Genomic DNA, 19,743 nt, shown 5'->3' with positions numbered 1-19,743 from the left:
AGAGTCAAAAATCTTAGCTGAAACCTTTTCTACTAACCAAAAACTTGGTGGCAAAATTCAATATTTAGGAAAGATTTCTTAAAGAATATGTAGCTCATACATTTCTCTAGTAACTATAAAATCTGTCCTTTAAGCTGGACCACCAAAAAATATATTATTTGGGCCCTGCAGAGATGCTTTTAGCAAACTGTGCTTTGGCCTTATGCTTTCAAATTATATAAAGCTGTAAGAAGCTGTTATATAGGACTTGCTTTTGCTATTATAGTTGTAGCTACAGTATTCACCATATTGCAGTTCCCCCCTTCCCCCCTTTTTTTCTTTTTTGAGAGAGAGAGACAGGGTACAAGCAAGTGAGTGGCAGAGGGGGAGAGAGGGACAGAAAGAGAGAGGGAGAGAAAAGCAGAGCTTATCCGAAGTGGGGCTCGTGCTCACCTGATGCAGGACTTGAGCTCACCCAATGCAGGGCTCGAGCTCACCCAAAGTGGGGCTTGAGCTCACCCAAAGTGAGGTTGGAGCTCACCTGAAGCAGGACTGGAGCTCACCCGATGTGGGACTTGAACCATGAATGGTGAGATCGTGACCTGAGCCGGTCAGATGCTTAATGACTGAACCACCCAGGTGCCCCTCTTCTTTTTTTTAAAAACATTTTTTTAAGTTTATTTATTTTTGAGGTGAGGGGAGGGGCAGGGAGAGATGGGGAGAGAATCCGAAGCAGGCTCTGTGCTATCAGCACACAGCCAAATGTGGGGCTCAATCCCACGAACCGTGAGACCATGACCTGAGCCAAAATCAAGAGTTGGATGCTTAACTGACAGAGCCACCCAGGTGTCCCTGCACAGTTTCCTCTTGAAGGAAATCATAAGAAGCATTGCTCTAAGGTCTTAGTGCTTGAAAAATCTGGGCATCTTTTGATAAACTGGTCTTTACCTGATGTAATAGATTAAGTGAAACTTGTAAACAATCATTTTAGCCCAAGAAAAGCACCGAACAAATTTTTGGTTCATCCTGAGCAGGTGGGTATGCTGGATTGTCTTTGGTCAAAATGTTAATCTTATTTTTGGCTTTATTTTCCTTTGTCCTGATTATTGTATCTTTTCTTTCTTCCTTAATCCATTTGAATTGCACATATTTATGTAAAATACTTGAAACTCATTTTGGAAGGAACACGTAAAATATATAAATTGGTAAAATATGGGAGGTTTTTTTTTGTCCTTTGAGAATAGCTTTAGAGCCTTTCTCCTTATCATGGTCAAAGGCCAGATAAGAATGTCTTCCTAGATTTTGCTGATTTCACCACAACAGGTACCACACAGCAAAATGAGACCAACTACTAAGGAATTTCACTGTAACCAAGGTGATTTGACTATTTAATACTTCATCTTTCCAAAAGATTTTGAAATACTAGAGATAATTAAAATAATAAAACCATTCTTGTTTCTCAATACAATTATACAGGTTAGGATTTCTGGTTAGAAGGAGAGGCAGTATTACTGTAAAAAGTCAGGTGACTGGGCTTCTAGTCCAGATTATGTGTCCAACCAGTTTGGTGACCATAGGGAAACTGTATAATCTTCCTGGGTCTCAGTTTCTTTAGAGGTTGCACAATAAAACCACCTTTCCCAAGGAGTTGTTTGCTGTACATGAGTGTGCTGAAATATGTTAATTGGTGCTCCATGAAAAAAAAGGGTCAAATAAATTTGGATAAGACTTAAGTAAATTAAGATACACAGAAGATAAAGAGTTCTTTAATGGTGGGGTTTATAAGAGCCTTTAACTGTGACTCTCTGGGGAGGGTGGGTAAAGTATGGAGTATTACCCGAACTTGGTTTTTTGGGAGTACACTCATGGATAAGTGCAATAATGACTAGTTGCAAAATAGAGTGTTCCATCCTCTCACATACTTGTAGCCAGAACATAGATATTGAAGTATGTAAAGGATGTTTATGGGGTCTTCTGTGAGAGGACAGGCTTTATCTACATTGGGAGAGAGAACAGATTTTAGCGTGGGGTAAATAAAATAAATCATCAGAAGAAAGTAAATGTACTACTAAGCTCTAGATCCAGAACATGTGTACACCTGACCTTTAGCAAGTATATGGTTTTAAGATATACTATTGTGAGAGTGTGTGCACTGTGAAAGAGCATCAAAAATGAGAGTCCTAAATTTTCAAACTGTTTCTTGAAATAGCCTAAAAGCATAGTGACAAATCTGTTTCTTAACTTCTGTGAAACATTGCAAACATGATTCCTATAGACACATGCAATGATGTATGACTTTGTATTGGAATGAAGTAAGTGAAACAGCATGAGCTTTGGAGTCATAAAGACTTGGTGAGAATCTCAGCTATATTTCAATTTCTTTTTTTTTTAATGCACGAACAGGAAAGGGGCAGAGAGAGAGGGAGAGAGAGAATCCCAAGCAGGCTTTGCTCTGTCAGCACAGAGCCTGGTGCAGGGCTTGAACTTCTGAACCGTGAGATCATGACCTAAGCTGAAATCAAGAGTCAGACGCTTAACTGACTGAGCCACCCAGGCATTGCAGCTTTTCCATTTCTTTGTGTGACTTCTCAAAGAGCTTTAGTTTTCTCATTTGTAAAGAAAAATCTCTAAGCTTGCAGCTTATTTTAATGGTCAATGAGTAAGCATATGTAAGGCCGCTAGAAAAGTATTTGATACACGGAAGATGCTCAATAAATCTACCTTCCATTATTGAGAGTTTTCAGTGTACACAGACTAGGGTTTGGCAGACATCGTATTTTGCATGTATGTGATAGGCACTCAATAATGTGTTTGAATATGAATAAACTTTGATTTCCAAACAGTGAAAGATTACACATCTTTTAAGACGTGGCTTGAATATCACTTCTTCTATAGTGTAGTCTGATTCTCAAAGCTGTGAAAGATTTTACTTTGCTAATGAACTCTCTAAGTATACTTCTATGTTATTTAGCATGGTTTTCCCTTGATTTGCTGTTCCTTGTAGACATGTCGTATCTTCCCTACCAGATGCAATTTCTTGTAGAAACTGTTTTATTATCTTTTGTTTCTCTTTCAGTGCTTAGCATAATTCTTGTTCAAAAAACATTTATTGAATAAGTATGAAATGACATCCTCTGACCAGGAACGATGACTAATGGAGTTTTCCTTAGCCCAAGTTAGAGCCTTCCAGGCCTTTCCATCACTTGTTAGATGACTTCTTTTTATAAGTAAATCTTGCTGTTAATCCCATGTCTAGAAAAAGTTTCAAAAGTCCTTCTTTGTGAACCCATCCTAGGAAATCATTTGATATCCCTTCCTTCTCTTTGTTCCCACTGCACTCTAGGCACATCTCTATTATAGCTTTTACACATAGTTTTGTAATTCTATTTTTACAAGACTATGAGCTCCTGGCGGGGATGACCCATGTCTCTATCCCTAGTCCTGATCAGATTTTTGGCATGTACTAAGTATTCAAAAAATATTTGCAAGATGAGTAAGTGAAAAATTCTCTATATTGTTATGCATATGACAGGAACTTGGGGAGAGGGGAATAAGCCATGCTAAATGGATTTCCCATATTTAGGGGCCCAATGAAGGTATCACAGAAGTAACTCACAGTGTCTTTTGGTGGGGAAAGTGAAGACTGGGAAGGGGGCCGAAAATACAGTTTTGTATTCTTGGGGTGAGACAATATCCAGGAAGGATGGGAGCATTTGTCATGTAAAAAAAGGGAAAGGAATTTCTTGAAAAGAACAGAAAAGCATGAAACTAGTATAAGGTCAAGTTTTCTAAGAGTTCCATACAATAGAGTAGGAATGATTCTTTCAAGGAAAGGTTAGGTCTTCCATACTGAAATGGGTCTGGGGAAAGTGGAAAGACGTTATAAGAAATATTAATAGCTTCAATATCAAATGCAGTGAAAATAAACCTAGCTTTTGAATAACTTTACTTGAAATTATCCCCTACCTCACGTTCCTCTTCTTGTTCTTTGCGAATCTGCTCCAAACGAAACTGTTCTGCCATCTCTCTCTCATGAGCTTCCCTCTGTCAATAAAAGAGAAAGGGAGCCAGCACTCAATAAACACTAGTTTACTTAAAAAGGCGGGGGATTGGGGCGCCTGGGTGGCGCAGTCGGTTAAGCATCCGACTTCAGCCAGGTCACGATCTCGCGGTCCGTGAGTTCGAGCCCCGCGTCAGGCTCTGGGCTGATGGCTCGGAGCCTGGAGCCTGTTTCCGATTCTGTGTCTCCCTCTCTCTCTGCCCCTCCCCCGTTCATGCTCTGTCTCTCTCTGTCCCAAAAATAAATAAAAAACGTTGAAAAAAAAAAAATTTTTAAAAAAAGGCGGGGGATGGAGGGGGAAGAGAGCTCACGCCCAGCACCGTCATAATAGAAGTGTTTCTCTCTGGAACAAGAGTGGAAATGGAAGGAACAATAAAGTATAGCTCTCTGATCATGTTGAGTACCCATATAAACACCTGTTCAGCTCTGGGAGTGTGGCATTCAAGATTCTTCGGAAGACCTTTCTCTGGTCTTCTTTTCTGGTCTTTTCTGCTATCTCTCCTATACCCAAATATCAGGCTCTATCTGCATTAGCTTCTATCATGCACCCATGCTTTCTGGCTCCTTGCTGCTAGCATATACCACCTCTTGTCTCCTACCCTTTTTCTCTATTCAGTTCACATTTTTAACCTCTTCCATGAAACTCTCCCTAAGCAGATTTCCACTTATTAGCTCTCCAAAAAAAGCTAGAAAAAAACTTTCCACTGAAACTCTTGTTTCCTAATCTCTCACAGAACTCAGTGCTTCCTTTATGACTTTTATGATCCTTGCCTAAGTGTTATAGCTAACTATGTTCTCGAGTTAATCTATTCTACACCACATTGTGAGTCTTTTGAGGGTAGAAATTGTGGCTTATTTTCTTTTCCCTCCTTCAATACTCAGTACAGAAGCAGGTACTCAAGAAGTATTAAATAAATCAGTGGTTTAAACATTGCTGAGTTTTTACTACAGACTGGTTAAAAAACAAGTAAAATAAATATTAGGCCTACTTTTGTTTTCATTTTTCATGAGTGTTAAAAAACTTTGTGTTGTCAAAATGAATCATGCTTCAAAAGCCACGGGTAGAATTATATTCTGTTAACTGAATCTAGCTTTCTCCATTGCAAATCTAACATTCTTATGTATTAAGATGATAAAAGGGCTGGCACTTAAATAAATAATAAAAGACTATTTAGGATTGAATTCTTTGTCTCAGAAGCCCCTTGACCAAACCTACCTTGGCTCTGTCAGCCTCAAGTGAAAGGCGATAGGCTTCATCTTGCTCTCTTTTCACATTTTCTCTGGCTTCACGTTCATCCTTAAAAGAAAGGAAAAGACTTAAATGTCTTTTACCATATTCCTTTTTTTTAATAGAAGAAAACAATGATGATCATCTTGTCTTAGTCCTGTGTAAATTTATTAGAATTAAATAAGGCACTTTAAAGTGTATAGGATAGAAATGAGCAAACAAGAAGAATAGCACAGTAGATGGTGAAATAAGAATGTTTGAAGCCTAGCTCTACCACTTATAAACTGTGTGACCTTGAGCAAGTTATTTAACCTCTCTGGATCTCAGTTTCTTCAATTATAAAATAGAAATAGCATTTGTTTCATAGGGTTGTTGCGAGACTCAAATATAATAACATATAAACGGTCTTGCAAAGCACTTGACATTTCATTTTCACAATGATTAGTTCCCTTCCCCTTTTCTCCTGATTTTTTAAAGATAAACTTGGAGTTGTCACCACTGAGGCTAAGGACTGGGAGAGAGTAAAGGACTAGAAAGTAATCCTCTGGTCAGCATGAGAAGAAGCTGAAAGCAAAATACCCTGGTTAACTACAGTCCACACTACACCACTAAAGCTTGGTTATCGAACTCAGTGTTTCCAACAACATTCACACTCATCAAGTGTGGATGACTTAAGCAGTTATCCAAGTTGAAGATCCTTTAAAACATTTTTAGCTTCTGAAGTGATTGTGCATCTGTCTACATTTAAATTACTTCATATGAAATTAAAAGTTAATTCAACTACCAGAATTTCTACATGTACTTAAATTTAATAAATACCCACACCTGTTGACATTAGAATATAGGTTCCCTTTTTGGCCATTTTGTGTCATAGCTGAATGAATCATATAAAGTCACCAATATCTGAATGTTTTTGACCTCTGAAAATGGAAATCTCATATGGTTGAACTTAACACTTTCTAATGTTTTGTCTTCCCAATTCAATATATACTTAGGTGCTCTCACTGATACCCATTTAAGACTGGCCTTCTCTCTGAAGCCTCAATCTCCTTTTAGTTTCAATGATTCAGCTAATTCCAAAATCTCTGATATAAATAGTAACATTTCACTGATTCCCAATCTTTTAAATAAAAAATTTGAAATAATTATAACTTGCTGGCTAAAGCTAATTGCTATACTATCTATGATGAAAGGGTATGCTAGGTGATTTATATCAGGAACAATATTTAACCTGAGAGATCACTCAGGCTGTGAAGCATTCAGGGATAATTTACATGTCATATAATATTACACATGAATAAAAATGGGTTTTAAACACTTCCACTTGGAGACTTGTACTAAGCAATTAGTATTCATACTTTAGAGAAACAGCATACATCTTTAAATATATTTTCACTAATTCCAGCTGGGTATTTCCCACTTTGGTATATATACTAGGTTTTACTACGACCAGATACAATCAGCCTGATAATTATATTTTGCGCATTTCTGTTTATATTAGCATTTCCCTAATTCATTACTCTGTGAACTCCTCCTCCACTCCATATCCAAGTTTGTACACAGTGGCCACTTAATAGTTCATTTAGCCAAGATCTATATTTGATATATAATGTCTTTATTTTATAAGTCACTGAGGAGAGGTAATGGGAAGATTAGCAGATCTGTATTCAAATCCAATCCTGGCCAGTAGCAAGCTATGTGTTTTTGCTTCTGTCTCCCTTTCCCGTTATTTATTATATTAAAAGATTGAATTTCTAAGGCTTTTATGCCTCTGTGGACAAGTCTACCTTTCAGAAATCCCCAATATACTTAATATAACCTATGGGAGTAACTTATCTTTCTATATTTCAAATGGGGAAATACTTAAGATGTTTAAATTTTTAATTTTACATTACTTTCTTGATCCCACTCCTCTAGTTTAGGTTTCTCTTGTAACATTCTGTACTGTCCCTTTAAAACTTTTATCACAATGACAATTAATTATCATATAATCATTTCCTTAATGTGAGATCCCCCCATGGCACTGTAAGCATCATAAAGGCAGGGTCCTTATCTATATTACACACCTCTATATTCCAAGTGTTTCACACATTGTGTAGTTTTTGGGAGGTGTTTAATAAGCATCTGTTGAATAAAAAAACTATCTTTCCAGGCACAAAATATTTATTGTCTGCAGTAAAAATTAAGGAGGAAGAGAATAGCTTAACAAAAATGCAACCCTACCTGACTCAATGAAATCAACTGGCTGGGCAGAAATGACCTATTATGACACTATGTACAGACAACAAAGGGACCTTCTAAAAGCTACCACAGCTGGAAGCCCTTTGAGCACAAATATAGTTGGTAATAAAAGCATTCTAAGTAAACAGCTCTGTTTTAAAACAGACTGTTGCAGATATGAAAGGCCATTAAATATAGGGATCTCTGCCACAAAATGTGGCACCTGTTATGAGAGGACTTCCTGCACCAGCTAACTTGCTTCCTTCTCTTCCCTGTACCCTCCTTTTCGTATTAGGCATCACATCAGCACTGAGGATGCAGACGCAGGCCATAGTTTAATAGGGGAAGACACAGATAATCTTGCTTGCTTGGATCACCTTCATCATTTTTTTGTGAAGAGTTCGGTGTTCAAGTTTTGCATTATTTTACTTTTATTCCTTAAATAATGTCACTCTCTTTCTACCTGGAATAGTTCTGCTCCATTAGCTCTATCATAAAATCCTACCAGCTTTTTATAGAAATATAAGAGGGCGCCTGGGTGGCTCAGTTGGTTAAGTGTCTGACTTCAGCTCAGATCATGATCTTACGGTTTGTGAGTTTGAGCCCCGCATCAGGCTTTGTGCTGACAGCTCAGAGCCTGCAACCTGCTTTGGATTCTGTGTTTCCCTTTCTCTCTGTGCCCCCTCCCCTGCTTGTGCTCTGTCTCTCTCTGTTTCTTTAAAATGAATAAACATTAAAAAAATTACAGAAAAAAAGAAATATAAGAGAACAACATGTACAAAAGAGCCACTATATAGATGGAGAAACTAAAATCACATGAGGATAGAGGATTCATACAAGACTACCCATTAAGTCAGTGGCAGAACTTAGACTTGAATCCAGGTCTCCTGACAGCTTCTTCTCTCCTGTCTGCTACAAACCAATGCTCTTTTCCTTGCTCACAGCCCTCCTGGACTATCAGACAGAAAGGCCAGATCAGGCATGTGGCTCAGCATGAATTTTTCTAAACTTATCATGGTCAGAACTTCCTACATGTTTGGTAGTTGCTTGTGAATGGCTATCATTTCTTCTTTTCTGTCTTATGGATTTTACATTTGCTTCTCTAACTGCCCTGTTCACTATCATCTCCAATTTGGATGTTTAAAGAACACTGCTTAGGCATCTCCCCCATATTATTCTATATGATTAGATTTTTTTAAAGGAAAATTCCAGGTGTGATTAACATATCATGCACTAATTTGTTCTCATATCTATACATGAGCCTCCTGGAACTTCTCCTCTACCCTACAAATATAGTCCTTGCGGAGACTCCCTGTGCTAAATCTGAGTGGGCACATTGCACAAAGTGATGAGAAATACATGTATATTGTGTGGAAGTAGAACAGCTGGTTCAGGAACTGGTTTCAGGTGCTGCTTGGGCTAGAGCTTGGGCTACTGGGTATTAAAATACTCTTTATCACACCAAAATGTGAAGTGGGATTGCTCAGAACTAAGTGATAGCCTCCACTGAAGCCTTTCATCTACAGCATACTTGTCAGTGCTCTCATACTGCTTTGTGCTACACTCATTTGTATGTTTTTTTACTGTTTCCTACCTCAGCTGTTAAGCTCCCAGAGGGAAAAGACTCCATTTGATATGTCTTTGTATTTCCTATGGCATCTAGCGTATTATCTTACATATGGCAAGCATTAAATACACATTTGTTAGATGAATGAATGGAATTACCAGTGCTCAAACAGTTCTACACCTCAAGTTCTGGAGTCTCTAAGTATTCTTCAAACTAGTAATTTTTATTTACATGTATACATGTATTTTTTTAATTCTGAGTAATATAGGGTGACTTGTTAAGAAGTACAAGAGTTAGAATTTAAACCTATGTTTAAAAGATTTAAAAACCTTTCTCACCCCAAAGCCTATGTTTTTTTCTCACTGTGTCAGACTAGGTGGCTTGGTATAGTTCTCTGAGACAGTAGCCATTGAGTCAGACTTCCCTATAAACCATTAAAAATAATGAAAACATTCTTGGGGCGCCTGGGTGGCGCAGTCGGTTAAGCGTCCGACTTCAGCCAGGTCACGATCTCGCGGTCCGTGAGTTCGAGCCCCGCGTCAGGCTCTGGGCTGATGGCTCGGAGCCTGGAGCCTGTTTCCGATTCTGTGTCTCCCTCTCTCTCTGCCCCTCTCCCGTTCATGCTCTGTCTCTCTCTGTCCCAAAAATAAATAAAAAACGTTGAAAAAAAAAATTAAAAAAAAAAAATAAATAAAAATAAAAATAATGAAAACATTCTGAGCTGTCAAATGGTTCCTAAATGAGCTACTTAACCCGAAATGGAATTTAGATGTAACTTGTTACTCCTCTGTAGTGTTTAAAATTGGTAATCATCAGTTAATCCCCAAAGGCTAATGCAAAGTTCTGAATTATCAAATTGAAGTAGGCTATAGTGGTTAGGCTTGTTTCAAATACTTACCAAATACATACACAAATATGTACATACATATATTATTTATCTCTTCTTCTGAATGCCCAGGTCAGAACATATACCTTGCTCTTTGCTCTGTTGAGTAAAACCTTGTAAATAGGGAGATGGCTCTGGTATGTATCCCTGAAGAGATATGGACCAAGATACCTTGAAATTCTCTCAATATAAATACTTAAAGACGATAGAGAAAATGTAACAAAATTTTTAAAAAGTATTACTCAGCATGTGAGAAAGAAAGAAACAAAGAAAGAGAAATACCTGGGTACCAGAAATAAAAAACTGAAAAATTAGAGCTGTAAATGATGAGGTAGCATGGAACCTGACAAGTTAGATTATCCATTTTGGTAACCTAGAGTCCCAGAAGATTTTATTTTGGACCCAAGTGAGGTAGGGAAATGGAAAGTCATCTATGGGATAACTTTTGGCAGTATGGTGTACGTATAATTTGAGTCTGGGAGTAGGGTGCAGGGGTGGGGGGAGAAAGCTTATTTTAGGAAATGATGGCCAAAAGTTTTCTGAATTTGATAAAGACTATAAAGCCACAGATCTAAGAATCTACATGAATACCAGGTGAAAAAAAAAAAACACAAAGGAAGCTACACCCAGGCACATCATAACCAAACTGCACAAAATTAATAATAAAAAGAAAAATCTTAAAAGAAATCAAAGACATAATATGTACTGGGGAACAAATTAAGAATGAAAGCAGTTGTCTCAGAAACAGTGCAAGTGATAAGATAGTGAAGCAACATCTTTTAAAGCACTGAAAAAAAAACAACATGTCAACCAAAAGTTTTATCAAAGGTAAAATTACCTTTCAATTGGAGATGAAATAAAGACTTTTTCAGATATACAAAGGGTGAAAGAATTAATCACCAGCATGTGTATCGAGGAAAAGCTAAAGGAAGTCCTTTAGGGAGAAGTACCCACAGTACCAACCAGATGGAAATCTGGATCTACACAAAGGAGAACTGGAAATGAGAGCTCCGTGGGTAAATTAACAGACATTTTTTTCTTATTGTTTAAATCTCTTTAAGAAACAACTGAGTGCATACCAATGACATTTTTTAAAGAAACAATCCATTCTAAACAATTAGAACAATCCATTCTAAAATTCATATGGAAACTCAAAGGACCCCAAATAGCCAAAACAGCAGCCAAAGCAATCTTGAAAAATAACAAAGTCAGAGGACTGACATTTCCTGATTTCCAAACTTACTACAAAGCTATAGTAATCAAAACACTGTAGTACTTTACCTATTCTTATAAACAATGGAATATTACTCAGCCATACAAAAGAATGTTACCTTGCCATCTACATCAATATGGATGGACCTAGATGGTATAATGCTAAGTGAAATAAGTTAGAGAAAGGACAAATACCATATGGTTTCATTCATATGTGGAATCTAAGGAACAAAACAAACCAACAAAGGAAAGACCAAAAAACAGACTTATTTACAGAGAACAAATTGGTGGTTGCTAGGGGAGATGGCTGAAATAGATAAAGGGGATTAAGAGTAATACTGTGATGAACACTGAGTAATGTATAGAATTACTGAATCATTATATTGTATACCTGAAACTAATATAACACTGCATGCTAATTATACTTCAAATGATGATGATGATGATGATGATGATGATAAAATAAAAACCATTGTAGTACTAGCAGAGGATACATATCTGGACCCATGCAACAGAGTAGAGAGCTCAGAAATAAACTCTCACATATAAGATAAATTGATTTTTGACAAGAGTGTCAAGATCATCCAAAGGAGAAAGGACAGTCTTTTCAATGAATGGTGCTGGGAAAGCTACAAAAGAATGAAGTTGGGCTCTGACTTTATACTATATAAAAAATCAACTCAAAATGGATCAAAGACCTAAAACTAAAGAATTAAAGCTATGAAATTTTATAAGAAAATATAGGTGAGCAATCCCTATCAAAACAACACCAGCATTCTTCACAGAGCTAGAACAAACAATCCTAAAATTTGTATGGAACCAGATAAGACACTGAATAGCCAAAAGCAATCTTGAAAAAGAAAATGAAAGCTGAAGGCATCACAATCCTGGAATTCAAGCTGTACTACAAAGCTGTAATCATCAAGACAGTATGGTACTGGCACAAAAACAGATATTCAGATCAATGGAACAGAACAGAGAACCCAGAAATGGACCCACAAAAGTTTGGCCAACTAATCTTTGACAATGCAGGAAAGAATATCCACTGGAATAAAGACAGTCTCTTCAGCAAGTGGTGCTGGGAAAACTGGACAGAGACATGCAGAAGAATGAACCTGGACCACTTTCTTATACCATACACAAAAATAAACTCAAAATGGATGAAAGACCTAGACGTAAGAAAGGAAGCCATCAAAATCCTCGAGGAGAAAGCAGCCAAAAATCTCTTTGACCTCGGCCGCAGCAACTTCTTACTCAACACGTCTCCAGAGTCAAGGGGAAACAAAAGCAAAAATGAACTATTGGGACCTCATCAAAATAAAACCTTCTGCACAGCAAAGGAAACAATCAGCAAAACTAAAAGGCAACCAACAGAATGGGATAAGATATGTGCAAACGACATATTAGATAAAGGGTTAGGGTACAATATCTATAAAGAACTTATCAAACTCAACACCCAAAAAACAAATAATCCAGTGAAGAAATGGGTAAAAGAAATGAATACACACTTCTCCAAAGAAGACATCCAGATGGCCAACCAACACATGAAAAAATGCTCAACATCACTCATCACCAGGGAAATACGAATCAAAACCACAATGAGATACCACCTCACACCTGTCAGAATGGCTAACATTAACAACTCAGGCAACAATAGATGTTGGCGAGGATGCGGAGAAAGAGGATCTCTTTTGCACTGCTGGTGGGAATGCAAGCTGGTGCAGCCACTCTGGAAAACAGTGTGGAGGTTTCTCAAAAAGTTAAAAATAGAACTACCCTAGGAACCAGCAATTGCACTACTAGATATTTATTCAAGGGATACAGGTGCTGTTTCCAAGGGGCACATGCACCCTAATGTTTATAAGCAGTGCTATCAACAATAGCCAAAGTATGGAAAGAGCCCATCGATGGATGAATGGATAAAGAAGATGTGGTATATACCATGGAGTATTACTCAGCAATCAAAAAGAATGAAATGTTGGGGCGCCTGGGTGCCTCAGTCAGTTAACTGAACAACTTCAGCTCAGGTCATGATCTCGCAGTCCGTGAGTTTGAGCCCCACGTTGGGCTCTGTGCTGACAGCTCAGAGCCTGGAGCCTGCTTCAGATTCTGTGTCTCCCTCTCTCTCTGCCCCTCCCCTGCTCATGCTCTGTCTCAAAAATTAAAAAAAAAAATTTAAAAAAATTTAAAAAATAAAACAATGAAATATTGCCATTTGCAACTGCATGGATGGAACTAGAGGGTATTATGGTAAGCAAAATCAGTCAGAAAAAGACAAGTATCATATGACTTCACTCATTTGAGGAATTTAAGATACAAAACAGATGAACATAAGGGAAAGGAAGCAAAAACAATATAAAAACAGGGAGGGGGACAAAACATAAGAGATTCTTAAATATAGAGAACAAACAGAGGGTTGCTGGAGGGGTTGTGGGTGGGGGGGATGGGCTAAATGGGTAAGGGGCATTAAGGAATCTACTCCTGAAATTATTGTTGCACTATATGCTAACTTGGATATAAATTTAAAAACATATATAAAATAAATAAATAAATTAATTAAAAAATATATGGGTGAAAATTTTCATGACCTTGGATTAGGCAGTGATTTCTTCAGTATGACAAAGCATAGGCATTAAAAAGAAAAAAAAAATAGATAAGTTAGGCACCAGCAAAATTAAAAACTTTTGTGCATCAAAAGACACTATTTAGAGTGAAAAGACAATTCACAGAATGGAAGAAAAATATTTGCAAACATATATCTGGTAACAATTTAATATCCAGAACTACTATAAGTCAACAACAATAAAAATGAACAATCCAATTAAAACATGGGCAAAGGACTTGAAAATACAATTCTCTAAAGATATATAAATGGTCAATAAGTACATGTTCATAGCAGCACTATTCACAGTAGCCATAAGGTGGAAACAATGCAAATGTTTATCAACAGATGAATGGATACACAAAATGTGGTATACAGATACAACAGAATATTATTCAGCCATAAAAGGAAGGAAGCTCTGATACATACTACAACATGGATAAACCTTAAAGACACTATACTAAGTAAAAGAAGCCTGAAAGAAAAGGACAGATATTGTATATTTCCACTTACATGAGGTACCTAGAGTAGGTAGAGTCATAGAACTAGAAAATAAATCAGAGATAACCAGGGACTGAGGGAAGGAAGAATGGAGAGTTACTGCTTATTAGTCTGGCTAGATCTCTAATTCAATGGTTAACAAAGTGATATGAACAGACATCCCAGCCTTTTTCCTGATCAAAAAAACAAAAACAAAAACAAAAACATTCAATCTTTCACCACTCAGTAAAATGTTAGCTCATAGGTTTTTTTAAATAGATGTCTTTTCAGGTTCTACTCTGTTCCTACTTTACTGAAAGTTTCTATCAGGAATGCATTAGCTTTTGCCTAGTGCATTTTCTACATCCATTGAGATAATCATATGGTGAATCACACGGATTGATTTTCAAATTTAAGGCAAGAAAAGGAAATAAAAGACATCTAGAGTGAAAAGGTAGGTACAACTCTGTATCACACATAAAATTATCAGAGATATGGAAAATTATATGGATTCTACCAAAAAGCTATTTGAACTAATAAGGGATTTTGTAAGGTTGTGAGATATAAAATTGATATACAACTAGCAACTGCATTTCTATTCACTAGCAACAAACAATTAGAACCTATAATTTAAAAAATACCACTTATAACAGCATAAAATATGTGAAATACTTAGGGATAAATCTGACAGAAAGATGTACACTGAAAACTACAAAATACTGCTGAAATTAAAGACCTAAATAAATGGAGAAATACAACATTTTCATGGATTAGAAGAGTCAATATTTTTATATGACAATTCTCTTCAAATGATGTACATATTCAATGCAATTCTAATAAAAATATTGGCAGTATTTCGTTTTCTTGTAGAAATTGACAAACCTATTATAAAATTCATACAGCAATGCAAAGGACCTAGAGTAAGCCAACACAATTATGAAGAGAGAAGACTTACACTACTTGATTTCTTTTTTTTTTTAAATATGAAATTTATTGTCAAATTGGTTTCCATACAACACCCAGTGCTCATCCCAACAGGTGCCCTCCTCAATACCCATTACCCACCCTTCCCTCCCTCCCACTCCCCATCAACCCTCAGTTTGTTCTCAGATTTTAACAATCTCATAGTTTGGCTCCCTCCCTCTCTAACTTTTTCCTTTTTCCTTCCCCCCCCCCATGGTCTTCTGTTAAGTTTCTCAAGATCCACATAAGAGTGAAAACATATGGTATCTGTCTTTCTCTGTAGGACTTATTTCACTCAGCATAACAACTCTCCAGTTCCATCCACGTTGCTACAAAAGGCCAGATTTCATTCTTTCTCATTGCCACATAGTATTCCATTGTGTATATAAACCACAATTTCTTTATCCATTCATCAGTTGATGGACATTTAGGCTCTTTCCATCATTTGGCTATTGTTGAAAGTGCTGCTATAAACATTGGGGTACAAGTGCCCCTATGCATCAGCACTCCTGTATCCCTTGGGTAAATTCCTAGCAGTGCTATTGGCTGGGTCATGGGGTAGATCTATTTTTAATTTTTTGAGGAACCTCCACACTGTTTTCCAGAGCGGCTGCACCAGTTTACATTCCCACCAACAGTGCAAGAGGGTTTCTGTTTCTCCACATCCTCGCCAGTATCTAGGCCTCCTGATTTGTTCATTTTAGCCACTTTGACCAGCGTGAGGTGGTGTCTCAGTCTGGTTTTGATTTGTATTTCCCTGATGAGGAGTGACGTTGAGCATCTTTTCATGTGCCTGTTGGCCATCTGGATGTCTTCTTTAGAGAAGTGTCTATTCAAGTTTTCTGCCCATTTCTTCACTGGATTCTTTGTTTTTCGGGTGTGGAGTTTGGTGAGTTCTTTATAGGTTTTGGATACTAGCCCTTTGTCCGATATGTCATTTGCAAATATCTTTTCCCATTCCCTTGGTTGCCTTTTAGTTTTGATTTTTTTCCTTTGCAGTGCAGAAACTTTTTATCTTCATGAGGTCCCAATAGTTCATTTTTGCTTTTAACTCCCTTGCCTTTGGGGATGTGTCAAGGAAGAAACGGCTGAGGTCAGAGAGGTTTTTTCCTGCTTTCTCCTCTAGGGTTTTGATGGTTTCCTGTCTCATATTCAGGTCCTTTATCCATTTTGAGGTGGGTTTTTTTTTTTTTTTTTGAATGGTGTAAGAAAGTGGTCTAGTTTCATTCTTCTGCATGTTGCTGTCCAGTTCTCCCAGCACCATTTGTTAAAGAGACTGTCTTTTTTCCATTGGATGTTCTTTCCTGCTTTGTCAAAGATTAGTTGGCCATCCTTTTGTGGGTCTAGTTCTGGGGTTTCTATTCTATTCCATTGGTCTATGTGTCTGTTCTTGTGCCAATACCATACTGTCTGAATGATTACAACTTTGTAGTATAGCTTGAAGTCTGGGATTGTGATGCCTCCCGCTTTGGTCTTCTTCTTCAAAATTACTTTGGCTATTTGGAGTCTTTTGTGGTTCCGTAGAAATTTTAGGATTGCTTGTTCTAGTTTGGAGAAGAATGCTGGTGAAATTTTGATTGGGATTGCACTGAATGTGTACATAGCTTTGGGTAGTATTGACATTTTAGCAAAATTTATTCTTCCCATCCATGAACACAGAATGTTTTTCCATTTCTTTATACCTTCTTCAATTTCCTTCATAAGCTTTCTATAGTTTTCAGCATACAGATCTTTTACATCTTTGGTTAGGTTTATTCCTAGGTATTTTATGATTCTTGGTGCAATTGTGAATGGAATCAGTTTCTTTATTTGTCTTTCTGTTGCTTCATTATTAGTGTATAAGAATGCAACTGGGGCGCCTGGGTGGCTCAGTCGCTTGAGTGGCCGACTTTGGCTCAGGTCATGATCTCACAGTCTGTGGGTTTGAGCCCCACATCGGGCTCTGTGCTGACAGCTCAGAGCCTGGAGCCTGTTTCGGATTCCGTGTCTCCCTCTCTCTCTGCCCCTCCCCTGTTCACGCTCTGTCTCTCTTTGTCTCAAAAATAAGTAAACATTAAAAAAAAATTAAAAAAAAATGCAACCAATTTCTGTACATTGATTTTGTATCCTGCGACTTTGCTGAATTCATGTATCAGTTCTAGCAGACTTTTGGTGGAGTTTATCGGGCTTTCCATGTGTAATATCATGTCATCTGCAAAAAGTGAAAGCTTGACTTCATCTTTGCCAATTTTGATGCCTCTGATTTCCTTTTGTTGTCTGATTGCTGATGCTAGAGCCTCCAACACTATGTTAAACAACAGCCGTGAGAGTGGACATCCCTGTTGTGTTCCTGGTCTCAGGGGGAAAGCTCTCAGTTTTTCCCCACTGAGGATGATGTTAGCTGTGGGCTTTTCATAAATGGCTTTTATGATGTTTAAGTATGTTCCTTCTATCCCAACTTTCTCGAGGGTTTTTATTAAGAAAGGATGCTGAATTTTGTCAAATGCTTTTTCTGTATCGATTGACAGGATCATATGGTTCTTTTCTTTTCTTTTATTAATGTGATGTATCACATTGATTGATTTGTGAATGTTGAACCAGCCTTGCAGCCCAGGAATGAATCCCACTTGATCATGGTGAATAATTCTTTTTATATGCTGTTGAATTCGATTGGCTAGTATCTTATTGGGAATTTTTGCATCCCTATTTCTCAGGGAAATTGGCCTGTAGTTCTCTTTTTTTGCTGGGTCTCTGGTTTAGGAATCAAAGTAATGCTGGCTTCATTACTTTGAAAGTTTTCCTTCCCTTTCAATTTTTTGGAAAAGCATGAGAAGGATAGGTATTATCTCTGTTCTAAATGTCTGGCAGAATTCCCTAGGGAGGCCATCTGGTCCTGGACTCTTATTTTTTGGGAGATTTTTGATAACTGATTCAATTTCTTTACTGGTTATGGGTCTGTTCAAGTTTTCTATTTCTTCCTGTTTGAGTTTTGGAAGTGTGTGGGTGCTTAGGAATTTGCCCATTTCTTCCAGGTTGTCCAGTTTGGTGGCATATAATTTTTTATAGTATTCCCTGATAACTGCTTGTATTTCTGAGGGATTGGTTGTAATAATTCCATTTTCATTCATGATGTTATCTATTTGGGTCCTCTCCCTTTTGTTTTTGAGAAGCCTGGTAGAGGTTTACCAATTTTGTTTATTTTTTCAAAAAAAGAACTCTTGGTTTCATTGATCTGGTCTACTGTTTTTGTTTTTTTGTTTTGTTTTTGTTTTTGTTTTTTTTTAGATTCTGTATTGTTTATTTCTGCTCTGATCTTTATTATTTCTCCTCTTCTGCTGGGCTTGGGGTGTCTTTGCTGTTCTGCTTCTATTTCCTTTAGATGTGCTGTTAGATTTTGTATTTGGGATTTTTCTTGTTTCTTGAGATAGGCCCGGATTGCAATGTATTTTCCTCTCAGGACTGCCTTGGCTGCACCCCAAAGCATTTGGATTGTTGTATTTTCATTTTCATTTGTTTCCATCTATTTTTTAATTTCTTCTCGAATTGCCTGGTTGACCCATTCATTCTTTAGTAGGGTGTTCTTTAACCTCCATACTTTTGGAGGTTTTCCAGACTTTTTCCTGTGGTTGATTTCAAGTTTCATAGCATTGTGGTCTGAAAGTGTGCATGGTATGATCTCAATTCTTTTATACTTATTAAGGGCTCTTTTATGACCCAGTATATGATCTATTTTGGAGAATGTTCCATGTGCACTCGAGAATAAAGTATATTCTGTTGCTTTGGGATGCAGAGTTCTAAATATATCTGTTGAGTCCATCTGATCCAATGTATCATTCAGGGCCCTTGTTTACTGATTCTGTGTCTAGATGATGTATCCATTGTTGTAAGTGGAGTATTAAAGCCCCGTGCAATTACCACATTCTTATCAATAAGGCTGCTTATGCTTGTGATTGTTTTATATATTTGGGGGCCCCTGTATTTGGCGCATAGACATTTATAATTGCTAGCTCTTTCTGATGGATAGACCCTGTAATTATTATATAATACCCTTCTTCATCTCTTGTTACAGCCTTTAAAGTCTAGTTTGTCTAAGTATGGCTACTCCAACTTTCTTTTGGCTTCCAATAGCATGAGAGATAGTTCTCTATCCCCTCACTTTCAATCAGAAGGTGTCCTCAGGTCTAAAATGAGTCTCTTGTAGACAGCAAATAGATGGGTCTTGTTTTTTTTTTTTATCTATTCTGATACCCTATGTCTTTTGGTTGGAGCATTTAGTCCATTTACATTCAGTGTTATTATAGAAAGATATGGGTTTATAGTCATTGTGAGGTCTGTAGGTTTCATGCTTGTAGTGATGTCTCTGGTACTTTGTGGTCCTTGCAACACTTCACTCACAGAATCCCCCTTAGGATCTCCTTAGGGCTTGTTTAGTGGTGATGAATTCCTTCAGTTTTTGTTTGTTTGGGAAGACCTTTATCTCTCCTTCTATTCTGTTTTTTTTTTTTAATATATGAAATTTATTGTCAAATTGGTTTCCATACAACACCCAGTGCTCATCCCAAAAGGT

General features: G+C 37.3%; 1 protein-coding gene across 4 annotated transcripts in view; it reads right to left on the bottom strand.

Moving 5' to 3' along the window:
- Positions 1–19,743, bottom strand: part of FAF1 (Fas associated factor 1) — a 529,381-nt gene that overhangs the window by 52,248 nt on the left and 457,390 nt on the right. For all 4 annotated transcript variants that reach the window (XM_060621411.2, XM_060621414.2, XM_060621415.2 and 1 more), the window contains 2 exons: positions 5,256–5,336; positions 3,946–4,023 (listed from right to left, as the gene is read on the bottom strand). In XM_060621411.2, the coding sequence (XP_060477394.1) occupies positions 3,946–4,023; positions 5,256–5,336 (159 nt within the window). The remainder of the gene's footprint in view (positions 1–3,945; positions 4,024–5,255; positions 5,337–19,743) is intronic.

Source organism: Panthera onca, chromosome C1, assembly GCF_046562875.1.
Source record: "Panthera onca isolate mPanOnc1 chromosome C1, mPanOnc1 haplotype 2, whole genome shotgun sequence".
Classification (NCBI taxonomy): Eukaryota; Metazoa; Chordata; class Mammalia; order Carnivora; family Felidae; genus Panthera; species Panthera onca.
This window is presented reverse-complemented; position numbering and strand designations above follow the sequence as displayed.